At 36.1% G+C, this 13,158-nt stretch overlaps 1 protein-coding gene across 3 annotated transcripts; it reads right to left on the bottom strand.

Annotated features, from left to right (window-relative positions):
* Positions 1-147: 147 nt before the first annotated feature.
* prkag3b (protein kinase, AMP-activated, gamma 3b non-catalytic subunit) lies at positions 148-12,960 on the bottom strand. Of its 3 annotated transcripts, none has more exons than XM_051118545.1 (13): positions 12,840-12,960; positions 11,562-11,604; positions 8,924-9,036; positions 8,725-8,806; positions 6,002-6,060; positions 5,635-5,680; positions 5,486-5,540; positions 5,272-5,398; positions 3,128-3,293; positions 2,454-2,491; positions 2,215-2,361; positions 1,505-1,678; positions 148-482 (listed from the first exon to the last, which is right to left on the bottom strand). In XM_051118545.1, exons 1-12 carry the CDS (start codon positions 12,855-12,857, stop codon positions 1,562-1,564), a joined length of 1,011 nt encoding a protein of 336 aa, XP_050974502.1. In that variant the 5' UTR covers positions 12,858-12,960; the 3' UTR covers positions 148-482; positions 1,505-1,561. The 3 variants fall into 3 exon arrangements, with proteins under 3 accessions (XP_050974502.1, XP_050974503.1, XP_050974504.1); XM_051118546.1 differs by having other exon boundaries at positions 8,924-9,064; positions 12,840-12,942; XM_051118547.1 differs by having other exon boundaries at positions 8,924-9,067; positions 12,840-12,925.
* Between the last annotated feature and the right edge of the window lie 198 nt (positions 12,961-13,158).

The raw sequence follows: 13,158 nt of genomic DNA, 5'->3' as shown, positions 1-13,158 counted from the left end.
TACCACAGTAAAAATATTGCATTAAACATGTTGTATGTAGTAGGAAAAAGAACAGTTTGCAACAAAACATTTGTGCAACATAGCATTGTAAATCCACAATGAGTATGAAAAATCTGTCGGAAAACCTCAGTGAATTATATGACTAAATAAATCTAAATAATCTGTTTATTTACAAGGTGATCAGGAGTTTTTATAACAAAAATGTTATTAAAAAAGAGATTATTTGCCAGGAGGGTTAGCATTATTATATGCTATGTAACAAAATATCTGTAGTTTTATCTGACTTAGAACTAATACAAATTAAATGATTATTCGGTAATTCTTCAATAAATTATACAAATATACAAGTAAAATTGCAAAATAAGAAGACATGTTTAAAGTGATACATAAAATCCCAAAGTGCCAGCAACATTAAAAATATTTACACGTTCTGTCTTCAAGCATTCATCTTCAAGGCTCATGGTTTGCTTTAGGACAAAATTCTGAAAAACAAAATTATGTACGAAAAAAAAACCTTCATTAGTCTCATGTATATTTTTGGTCACAATAAGAAAAGCAATCTCTCTTCTGAAACAAATATTTGCATGTTGTATGAAACATATCTCCAAAGACTTAAACAGCCCATGAACTCCAGAGCAAACATTACAATGACATTAAAATATACTTTCCGTTTGATGACACTACAGATAAACTCTCAGGAAAAAAAAAAGTTATGCAAGCTGTTGCTGGTGCAGTGCCCTTTCAAAGGTTACTAATATATACAGTACCCATTTAGCTAGCAATTTTGTGTACACCTAAGGTAATAATATGTGCTTTTAGGCATTAAAGGGCACCTATTAAGCAAAATCCATTTTTACATGTTGTTTGGACATAAATGTGTGCTGGCAGTGAGTGAACACAACCACCCTACAATGATAAAAATCCTCTCACCCCTTATGTTTTAATCCCCTTTAAACCAAACCAGTCTCATTAGGCATGCGGTTTTAATTCCTAGAGCAGTGTGATGTCACATTGTTTAAGCCCCGCCCACGGCCTCTGACTGACAGTCCTGCATTGTACGCTGTCCTTCATTTTCTTCAAGCTCGAACAGCTGTGAGCTCAATCTTCATCTGAAGACAGGTTAGAAATATGCAGCCCATTTGCATTTTAAGTGATAACACACCAAAACAGCTCTTTTTTTTTGACACACCCTAAAACGACACTTTCCTCATGTTATATTAAATGATCTTTGGGGTATTTTGAGCTGAAACTTCACAGACACATTCTGGGGACACCCAAAACCAGGGGCAAAATAGGTGCCCTTTAATATGCACGCTTTAAAGGTAAAAAGGTACAAAGGTACCTTTTGAAAAAGTAGCGCTCCACTGAAAGCTTGTGTACCTTTTTTTCCTGAGATGTTCGCAGAAATTAATAGATGGTTCATCTGACAGATGAAGAAAGAGAAAACAGCACTTCTGCCGACAGCAGTCAGTACAGCAACAAGCACAAAAGACAGTCTCCCTACCTGGTGTGAGAGGATATGAAATGAGGATAATGGTGGAAAGGGAGCCCTCCGCTGGTGTTAAGAGAAAAGTGCTTCAACGCCTGCAGGAGTCAAGACCAGCGCTTGAAGCAAATCAGAAAGCGAGACGATTCCCATCACCACATCCTCGGTGTCCACCAGCACTAGACGGTGAACCTGACAGAAACAGCATATGGACATTTGCTCAGAGTAGACTGCATGTGTGACCCTGAACCACAAAGCCAGTCTTACGTAGCACGGGTAAATTTGTATGGGCCAAAAGGATTGATTTTTTTATGCCAATAATCATCGGGATATTAAGTAAAGATCATGTCCCATGAAGATATTTTGTAAATTTCCTACCGTAAATATATCCAAACTTGCTAAGAACTTAATTTGGACAACTTTAAAGGCGATTTTCTCAATATTCAGATTTTTTTTTTTTTGCACCCTCAGATTACAGATTTTCAAATAGTTGTATCTCAGCCAAATATTGTCCTATCCTAACAAACACATCAATAGAAAACTTATTTATTCAGCTTTTAGATGATGTATAAATCTCAATTTAAAAAAATTTATCCTTATGACTGGTTTTGTGGTCCAGGTCGCATATATCAAATGATGCAAATAAAAACACGCCATTGGCTCTTGAACTCATGAATAATGGAGAAACGATGTGAGCAGTCGTGATGTCATATCTAACATGAGACTACCTCTGCCTCAGCGATCCGATCAATGATGGTTTCGAGGGTTTCGTGAGGGTAACACTTCAGCACCCCCTCTATGCAGCAACAGCGGCCCTGAATGACCTCCTGCATCGTCATGTTTAGGTTGTTGTAGTTTTTCTGTGCAGCCAAATTCTGTTCGAGAACATGTAAATGAATATCTTCGTTTAGTGTGTGTGAAGTCTTTTGCTGTAACATAAAGAAGGTGTTTATGTGGGTCTACATACAATGACATCAAATCTGGAGTAAAGTGCCACCACTTTCCCTAAAGAGAATGGAAAATGTCAGAAGATACCACAAAGAAGACCTTCAGAGGTTAAAGGAGAAGTTCACTTCCAGAACAAAAATTTACAGATAATACTCACCCCCTTGTCATCCAAGATGTTCATGTCTTTCTTTCTTCAGATGTAAAGAAATTATGTTTTCTAAGGAAAACATTTCAGGAATGTTTTTCATATAGTGGACTTTATTGGTGCCCGTGAGTTTGAACTTCCAAAATGTAGTTTAAATGCAGCTTCAAAGGGCTCTAAACGATCCCAGCTGAGGAAGAAGGATCTTATCTAGCCAAACAACTGCTTATTTAAAAAAAAAAAAAAAGAGGACAATTTATATACTTCAAGACCCTTCTTCCTTGGTTGGGGTAATTCTGAACCCTTTGAAGCTGCATTTAAACTGCATTTTGGAAGTTCAAACTCAGGGGCACCATTGAAGTCCACTATATGGAGAGAAATCCTGAAATGTTTGCCTCAGATTTCTTTAGACGACTAAAGAAAGACATGAACATCTTGGATGACAAGGGGGTGAGTACATTATCTGTAAATTTTTCTTCTGGAAGTGAATTTCTCCTTTAAAGATGTATTAAGTAAGCAGAAAAACAAAACCAAACAGCCATACATAGTACCTTGCTCGTTGACGACAGGCAGGGCTGAGACCCGTCGCTCTACAAATATTGATAAAGCATCATAAACAGTTTCTGTTTCCTTGACAGTTGCGATGCTCTTAAAAGTTCCAATTTTCACTTCCTCAATCCTCTTCTGTAAGAATCGTGGCTTTGGGATCATAGAGCCCTGAGATTCATAAAGCAAATATTCATCATTCAGTATAAAGCTATAGTGACAGTCAGTATAAGCATTTCATTGCAATAGTTAATGGCAAATCATAAATATTTTGGTGAATTTGACGTCTAATTTGCATGAATTCATACAATCTCATTTGCATGTTTTCATAAAATCTGTTTATGCCCCATTGTTGGGTTGGTTTTGGGATGAGATTTTGTTTGACCTCTCTGCTTAACCTTTTTTCCACATCTCCACACGATGTGGTACAAATTCAAAAGAGCTTGCCACTTTGTAAAATAAGTGTTTTTTTTATTCATGAGACTGAGCTGAAAGTTATGTTATGTTTTGCTAGCTGATATGACAGTTGTTTTAAACTTATACTAACACCAAATGGTGAATATGCAGAATTACACAAATTGCAGTCAGCCATTCACTTAAAGGGATAGTTCACCCAAAAATGAAAATACTATCATTAATTATTCACCCTCATGTCATTCCAAACCCGTAAGACCTTCGTTTATCTTCAGAACACAAATTAAGATATTTTTGATAAAATAAAAGAACTTTCTGACCCTGTATAAACAGCAGCACAACTACCATGTTCAAGGCCCAGAAAGGAAGTAATGACATCAGTGGTTCAACCTTAATGTAAAATACTTTTGGTGCACAAAGAAAACAAAATTAATGACTTTATTCAACAATTTCTTCTCTTCAGTCTTCAACGCACATTCATGAGAATACCAGGAGACAAGCTGTTGTACTCTTTTGAAGGCAATTTGAAAACTGACACAAAAGAAGAAGAAGAAGTTGTTGAATAAAGTAAAGTTTTTGTTTTCTTTGTGCACAAAAAGTATTTTCATAGCTTCATAAAATTATGGTTGAACCATGGGATATTTTAAAGGGGTCATCGGATGCCCATTTTCCACAAGCTGATATGATTCTTTAGGGTCTTAATGAAAAGTCTTTAATATGCTTTGGTTAAAAATCTCAGTGGTTGTGTAAAACAACACCCTTTTTACCTTGCCAAAATCAGCTCTGCAAAAATCATCTCATTCTGGTCGATGCTGCTTTAAATGCAAATGAGGTCTGCTCACCTCGACCCTCTCTTCTCTCTGTGGAGTGACGAGTCTGTTTACTTTAGTTGCATTTAGCCGCTAAACTTGCTAACTAGCACATTATTAGGAAAGGCAATCGCAAAGATTCATAAAAAAAACCCTTATACTCACTTCTGCTGTAAGTGAAGCTGGATCATGAATGATTTGCACGAACATAGACGGATATATGTAGAACGGGAGGCGCATTCCATTTACAAACAAATGTAATCTACTGCGTCTTCAGTGGCTCAGATGTCGGGAGTAAATGACGACCACTATGAGCATTATTACATCCAGCAATACAACACCACAATCTCTCAATCTGAGATATTCTTGTCTAACTTACATCCCTGCTTCGGCATCGAAACAAGGAAAGTTGCTGGACTGTGACAACTGGTCTGAGGTAAGAGCTCATGTCAATCAACTATCGTGGGAGCGGCCTCTGTCGGTGTCACGGCACACCGACAGGTATCTGAGAATGGCTCGATTTGAAAAAAGGAATGTTATTTTTACAGATTAATTAAAAACCACTGCATAGATTTTTATCATTATAGGGTAGATTTGTACATACACTGCCAACACACATTAATGTTCAAACAACATGTAAAAGTGAACTTAGCATCCGATGACTGCTTTAACAATGTCCTTACTACCGTTCTGGGCTTTGAACATTTTCTCAGATTTCATCAAAAATGTCTTAATTCGTGTTCTAAAAATGAACGAAAGTCATATGGGTTTGGTACGACATGAGGGTGAGTAATAAATGACAAAATTTTCATTTTTGGGTGAACTATCCCTTTAAGCCAATAATGGCATTTGTTTTATAAGGTAGAAATGACTGGGAGCACTTTTAATGAAATATGATATCAAAAGTACAACATAAAAGCTCTTACAAAGATGTGCAAGAACTTGAGGATGCGTTTATGGGTGAGTATGTGGAGGACGTTCCCCGAATCTGGATCTATGACGGGTAGCCGGTGAATCTTGTTCTTCAGTAAGGAATAAATGGCTTCGAAGAGGCTACCAACAGGAAACATAACTTTCTGTCACTGGAAAGATAAAAGAAAAAGAAAGAGCAAACAAAGTGCTGTAGAAGTCCTGCTTTACCTGGAGTCAGGTGTGATGCTGATCAGGGAGTTGAGAGAATACTGCAGATAGACCTCTGGAAGAGGGAACAAATACAGCAACTACTTTAAAACATTACCATGTGTGTGGAATTACATACAGTATTTATCCTCAAAACTATACACAATCACCTCTCCATGTTTCAATCTTGTGTTCCTCCAGCTCATAGATCTGAACCTAAAACAGAAAAAGCACGTGATCTTTGTTTATATCAGATATCTAATTCTGCGTACAATACCATCTAAATGTCCTGGCAGGATTAAGTTTTTGAAATATATATATTATTACAAATAATATATGTAATAAAAATAATACTATTACAAATAACTGTATTCTAATATATTTAGAATTTTCAGCATCATTACTTCAGTCTTCAGTGTCACATGATTCTTCAGAAATCATTCTAAAATGCTGATTTGCTGTTCAAGAAACATTTCCTAATATTATCAATGTTAAAAAACAGCTGTGGAAGCGGTGATACATTTTTTTCTGGATTACCATGGGAGATTTGTAGTAACGATGGAGAATGTTGATAAAGTCTGTAATGGTGAGCATCCCTGCAAAGACAGAAATAGCACCTTGAGAACATGAGCACTCTGCTGTAAATTCAACAATTAACTCTTACAAGCTGATCTAAAACTGTCTGAACAGTACTACACTTAAATGAAGTTACTAAGCATCATGGTATGAAATTAAAGTATCAAGAGGCTAACATTAGCATAAACATACCATGTCTCACTATGCACTGAAACAGGAACACACTCTTGTGCCTGAGCTTCCTTTCAGTATGAGGATATTCTTTCTCATTAGCATGGCTATTATTACTCCCAGAGAAGGTTCAGGGGATTAGAGCTCTACCCTGCCATTTCCCACCAGATACCACGGCCCAGGAGCCACACTAAACTTAGAAGCTGGCACTGATGGAGGGGACGGGTGCTGAGAACGATCAGTCTGTAACAGTCCTAGACACGGGCACGGACACTGACACTGCTACAAATCAAAGCTGTGTCAGCACACACACGTACAGTATGCATACATGGTGTCCTCACTTCTACATTACCGTTTGGGGTCGGTAACATCTTTAATTGTTTTTGAAAGAAGTCTCATACCTTACCAAGGCTACCTTAACCTGATCAAAATACTGTTTCAATTATTTATAGTTTGAAATACCTGTATAGTGTTTAATGTATATTGCAATATTTAATTTATTCCTGTGATGGTAGGAATAGCTGAAGTTTTAGCATCATTACTCCAGTCTTCAGTGTCACATGATCCTTCAGAAATCATTCTAATATGCTGATTTGCTCCTCAAGAAACATTTCTTATTATCCATGCTGAATATGATACATTTTTAAGGATTCTTTGATAAACAGAAAGTCCAGCAACATTACATAAAATAGACATCTTTTGTAACATCATAAATGTTCTTTAATGTCAACTTGATTATTCTTTGATTAATAAAAGTTTTAACTAAAAAAATATATATATATATATATATATATATTTGTGTAAACTGATCATTTTTTCTAGATTCTTAGATTAACAGAAACTCTAGTGTCATTTTTGACCAATTTAAAGCATCCTTGCTGAATAAAGCTATTCCTTTCTTTCCCAAAACACACTTTTAAAAAGATGTTTATGTGAATTGCTCTGTTTTGATGCTGCAGTTTACTCAAAAGCAGCAAACATCTATCAAGAGCAGTTTATGCAATATTTCTAAGTAATTATTTTAAAACACGCTCCCTCTGGGAGCAGAAACTTAATGTCAAATGTCATCCACTATGTAAGCTTTTTTCTATCCCATATATGGGCCATTCTACAGAATTGGTGCAAACTGCTGTCCCACAAACAAAAAAACATATTTAAAAAGCATTTAAATCAGATGTTTATTAAGATCCTTCTACTATCTACTAAAACCCACAATTATATTTAAAATCTTAGAAAGCTTAATATATATAAAATCATCATTTATTGGGTACTCTCAATTGGGAGGTGGCTGTCCCGAACCCTAATGTATTCAAAAGTCTGAAAAATCTGTGTGTAACTTTAAGGAATGTCACTACCCAACACCTTTTTTCTGCAATTAAACACACTTTTGTGGGAGTTATTCCATAACATTTAGTTTTATATGTGAACCACTGTTCAGAACCGTGCTAGCTAACCATGTGTCGATAAGCATCTTTGAGCTAGATTTAAAACTATCTAAAATTGTCACGACCGGAACATTTGGTGGAGGTTCGGTAGTGACATCTTTGCTTTTTGGGTGTTATTCCATAAAATTGCCACTACCGAAGCATCATTTTAGTTTCGGTAGTGACAAAAGGGAACACATAATCCTCATATTTGGGGGAAATAAACAAAATTTTAGTACAGTTATGCAATTTTTTTTGTGTTTTAGTATGTTTTAGTAGTGTTTTAGAATGTGAGTTATAATTCTGTAATGTGATGGTCGCTACCAAAGCATTACTGTCACTACCGAAAGTGTGCAGTCATGACCAAAACGTGGGATGTTTTGTCAAAAACAAAGAATACTGAACTATCAACTAAGATGTTATGATAGTGTTTGGTTCAATGAATATTCAAACTAATAAATCCTTAAGTTTGAAATCAGTATGATCACCTTTTAGCCTTTCACAAAGAAAAACTGGATTCAAAATACAACAAATCTCATAAATTACACTTGAAATATTGTTAAAATTTTAATTGTTATTGATTTACCTCTGAAAAAAGTAATAAAATATAAAATATATATTTATAATGTAGATGTAAGCAAAATCTAAATAGGTCAATATAACCCTTCTAATTAAATTATTACTGTGTTTCAGTAGTGACAAATTTGGAGAGAGGACGAGTATTTCAAAACTTTCTGAAAATACAATATGAGAATTAACTGCACAATTACTAGAAATGTGTACCCTGGATACTATAAAATTTGAATACATAAATTTTTTTTTGGAAAAAGACATTTGTTTTCAAGATGCTTTTGACGAATTCTGTAGAATGGCTCATATATCAAAACTCAAAAGCAAATGGATGGTAGACTTGATTATAGTCTGTGTGTGCTAAGTGTTTTAGCATATGTGAATCATGCTTGCTTTTCCTAATAAGGGTTTATGGGTGAAGATGTTGTAGTGACATTATAGGATTTCAGTAATCTGATGCAGGCTCACAGTTGAGCAACCACACTTCGACAGACTCAGCAGAACCCCAACTTTGCTTACCTACAAAACACTGCAGCTTGTTATCCCATAAAGGTGCCGCTCTGACCCCGTTTGCAACCAGTGCAAAGAATGCTTTCTTCACCTGTACACATCACTTACACATTTTAATGTTTACACATTGGATATTTCAATCGGAAATATAAGTGCTTTTTAATGTGAATCAGTCTACTAAAACACTGTAGTAAGCACATAAACACACCTGCAGCGTTGTGTCAAAGATGACTAGTTTGGAGCTTGTTGGAATGGCATCGTAGCAGCAGTGACTCATGAAGAACTTGGCATACACGTCTGAGTCAGGGTCTTGGAGAGGCTCTTGAGAGAAATACAGAGAGGGAAACCCCTGCTGCAGGTCGGTCAGTCAGCGGCAGCTGTGCTACACTTATATAATCATATGCACCCACTCATCACTCATATGTACCCTACCGGTCAAACATCACAACTGCAGTCCAACGCATCTTTTTAAAAAACTTGTTTTGTTGTGTCATTCAGAAATTAATCATACTTATTATGGCATAACAATGGTAAAACAGGGCTAAAGGTCCTCCAGTAAGTGTTTTTCCTCTACTCAACAATAATGGAGCAACTTGATTTGTGAGAAAAGAAATTTGTTTTGGTTAAAAATCGAATGGGGCCGTATTCTTCATACTTGGGACAAAACACCCAACAGGCAGCTGTGGTGATGTAGCGTAGATCTAGGGTTGCAGTGATGATGGATTTTTTTTCATATTTACTGTACGTGATTCTCAGACATGCAAGTCATCATGGGTAAACTACTATAGCAGGGAATTACAACAAATAACATTTCTGAGTCCATTTGCTCCAATAGCAAAATAAAAATGCTCAATAGGCTTAGTGTTTTTCGAAAAGAGAAAAAAAAAAATATTGATTGATTATATTGGTTAAAAAAGAGAGAGATATAAATCTAAAAAAGGCATTAGATTGACAATTAGATTGACAAAATTTTTAAGGGATAAAATGGGGTATTCAGACTTGTATTGCTTAATATGGCGGAAATAATGTCTCTTACTGAAATATGTAGTAGAAAAAACATGAAAGATTTACATTATTTAAAAAAAATCCACATAGTTCTATACATATTTTGGACTATTGGGGGAGCTATTATTTCGATGATGAGAAATAGTTGCGCTCGGTGAGCTACTGACACTACCTGTTGCTATTTTTACCACAACACAACTTGGAAAATAAAATAAAGCTATGATGACCACAGCTACTGAAAGAGCTTACAGATGGTGATGGATATAAGTGTACACTCAAACAAAATGTGGTACAATCGATTTTTACCCACAAGCAGTCTAAATGCTCCTGGATATTGAGTGAAATTTGCACTAAGAAACTCATTTAGTTGCTGCAGCATCATGACAAGCGTCTGTATCTTTACATCCTGCCAGGATGGCATCTAGCGTTTCTTGTCTCTGCCGTTTGTAAGCACTTTCAGTAGCTGTGGTCTCCTAAAAGCCTCAAAGGCATCAGTGCTAAAGTGGAGAGAACAAAGACGCAAGACTTTAGGAAGTTTTATTCTTCCACAGGCATCTTCCCATTCTTATCTCCTCTTCTTATCGCTAGGAAAACTGTGAAGACTTACATCGCTTCTCGTTGTCCTTCAACTGAAAATTACAACCAAAAGCCGCACAATGTAGCATCAGAATTTTATTTTCGGAGTTGTGTTGCAGTAAAAATAGCAACAGGTAGTGCCAGTAGCTCACCAAGTGCAACCTTTTCACACCATTGAAATAATGGTGTACCCCATAGTACAAAATATGTATAAAATGATGTGGATTTTTTAAATAACATAAATCTTTACCTGGCTGCCTTAAAAATTTAAGTTTAGTCAACACAAATATCTAAGTTGTTACTTAGTACAACTTAACATTTCAAGTTGACTAAACATATTTTAGTTGACTAACCTTTTAAAGGGGTTATTGGATGCAAAGTTCACTTTTACCTGTTTGAACATAAATGTGTGTTGGCAGTGTGTGTACACAACCACCCTATAATGATAAAAATACAACCAGTGGTTTTAGCGATTGAGGTGTTCTGTTGTTGTATGTAATAATCAACATAGAAGATGTCATTTATTCCCGACATCTGAGCTGCTGAAGATGCAGTGGATGGCTTTTGTTTGTGAAGGGAATGCGCCTCATAATCTAAACAAATGCATCTATGTTTGTGCAAATAATTTGTGATCCAGCTTCACTTACAGCAAAAGTGAGTATAAGGGCTTTTTATGTTTTATGTTTTTTATTTATTTTCTTTGCAATCACCTTTCCTAAAAAGGTGCAAGTTTCGTGGCTAAACGCAGCTAAAGTAAACAGGCTTGTCACTCCAGAGAGAAGAGAGGGGTGGGGTGAGAAGAGCTCATTAACATTTAAAGCAACGTCGACCAGAACAGGTTGATTTTTGCAGAGCTGATTTTGGCAAGGTAAAAAAAGGTGTTTTTCACACTACAATTGAGAAATTTTAACCAAATCATGTTATAGATTTTTCATTAAGACCCTAAAGGATCATATCAACTTGTTGAAAATGGGCATCCGATGACCCCTTTAAGGAATCCAGGTAACAAATTATTTTAAGTTGACTCAACAATTTATTTTTTACAGTGTACACTTAGTAAGAGACATTTAAGAGACTTTTAAAGTCTTAATTCAAGGGTTCCCTTAAAAAAAAAAAAATTTAAATCAAGTGAACAAAACTAAATAAACAATTACAATTTAGTACGCCACTGGCCTTGAAAGCATAATTTCAGAGACTACAGTATAGAAATTGCTCATGTTTACATTAAGAAACATAAAGGCTGTACAAAAGATACTGATAGATACCTGTCCTCTTCATGGTGAGCCCCTCATCCTCCATAAAGGGGAACTACAAACAAAGCAGAGAATAAATGTTTTTTCACTAAAAGGTAATACATTCAAAAAAGCAGTGAAAAGTAGTAGTGAGGACATAAAGTTAACATCACCTTATCTAGCTTACCTGTTCAAAAATATCAAGAGAAAATTTAAGCAACATGTTGCTGAGTTTTTTTTTTCACCTAGATATTTTTTTGTTTTGGTAACTGCCTCAAACCTAAATAACTGAACAGTTACTGATTATACAACAGTTAGTTCTGGTCATTAAATCTGATTAACCGATTAAGACAGTACAGAAGTTTCACTGTTTGTATCGCTCCGCTGGACTGTGTTTGCTCCAGCAGTGGTTATGTTGATTTTTCAGTGTCTCTTTCTGCAGGTTACACCATTGCACCAGTAGATGGCGACAAGTCTCTTTAAGAGTAAATCATTGAATCACTCATTTAACTGATTAGTTCAAACACTGATTCATTAAGAAGTGCCAATCTGCTGTGGCTTCACATGAAACCCTTGTTTATTGGCAGAGCAAAAAAGGACAAAGTAACTAGAAATATTGTGTCTAAAATCTAAGTTACTCAATGTAACCCTCATATTTATTGAACATTTATAAAATTGACTTCACAACAACCAGTCATAAGTTATTACATAGAGATCTAGAACTGCCACAGAACCCTACAGAAATAGGTATATTATCTTAACAGTATGACTAGATCATGCATTATCATGCAGACTCATACATCTGCTCCAATTCTGTTTATTATTTACACTGAACCCAAGCCTAAAACCTAAACTTGCCTAAACTTTAACACTAGTCTGTTGCTACCTTGCAATCACTGAAATTTCAGGAAATGCACATGTAGTTAATTATTATTAGAAATAAGTTTTTCGGCTACATATCTCTACCTCACATTGAACTTGATTTCCACAGAGGCGTTTGTCTCCAAGCACTGTTCAGATCTCCAAAAATAACCTCAAACATAAACACAATGTACAAAGCAACCAGAATAACTAGTTATTCTTATGTTATCTGTTGAATTCACTAATTGTGGATTATCAACACTGAAACAAGCCTGGTGGCGCCATTTGCTTATTGACATTACGCTTTAAAATGTCAGCAAACATATCAAGTTGATATGATGACATTTTCATATGCAATAGACACTAAACCAGCACAACTGTTCCTGGAATATGATTCACCTCATTTTAAGCGTATGTGAGAACTTGTACAAGTTGCTCTCTGGGTCTTACCTCTGTCAGAGGGTCCATGTTCAGGGGTCCCACTGTGAGACAAACGCATTCAGTGTTTGAGCTGGCCTGACCGGAGCATATTTCAGCTGTGCTCCCGTCCCTGTGTGCAGAGCACGATCTAAATCAGGAGAGAAAGCCGGCCCAGGCATGCAGAGGGCTGGACGTGGGACGGGGGGAGGAGAATCACAGATGTTGTGGCTGTGACTGGCTGTGTACACAACACCCCTGTAAGAGACCTGGATGGTACGAACACGGCACAGCGTAATCAGGACCTCAGTCAAAATATGTACGACTCAATCTTGATCTTTAACAAAATTAC

The sequence above is a fragment of the Labeo rohita genome, chromosome 9 (genome assembly GCF_022985175.1).
Source record: "Labeo rohita strain BAU-BD-2019 chromosome 9, IGBB_LRoh.1.0, whole genome shotgun sequence".
Classification (NCBI taxonomy): domain Eukaryota; kingdom Metazoa; phylum Chordata; class Actinopteri; order Cypriniformes; family Cyprinidae; genus Labeo; species Labeo rohita.
The sequence above is the reverse complement of the archived record's forward strand: the minus strand, read 5'-3'. Positions and strand labels throughout refer to the sequence as shown.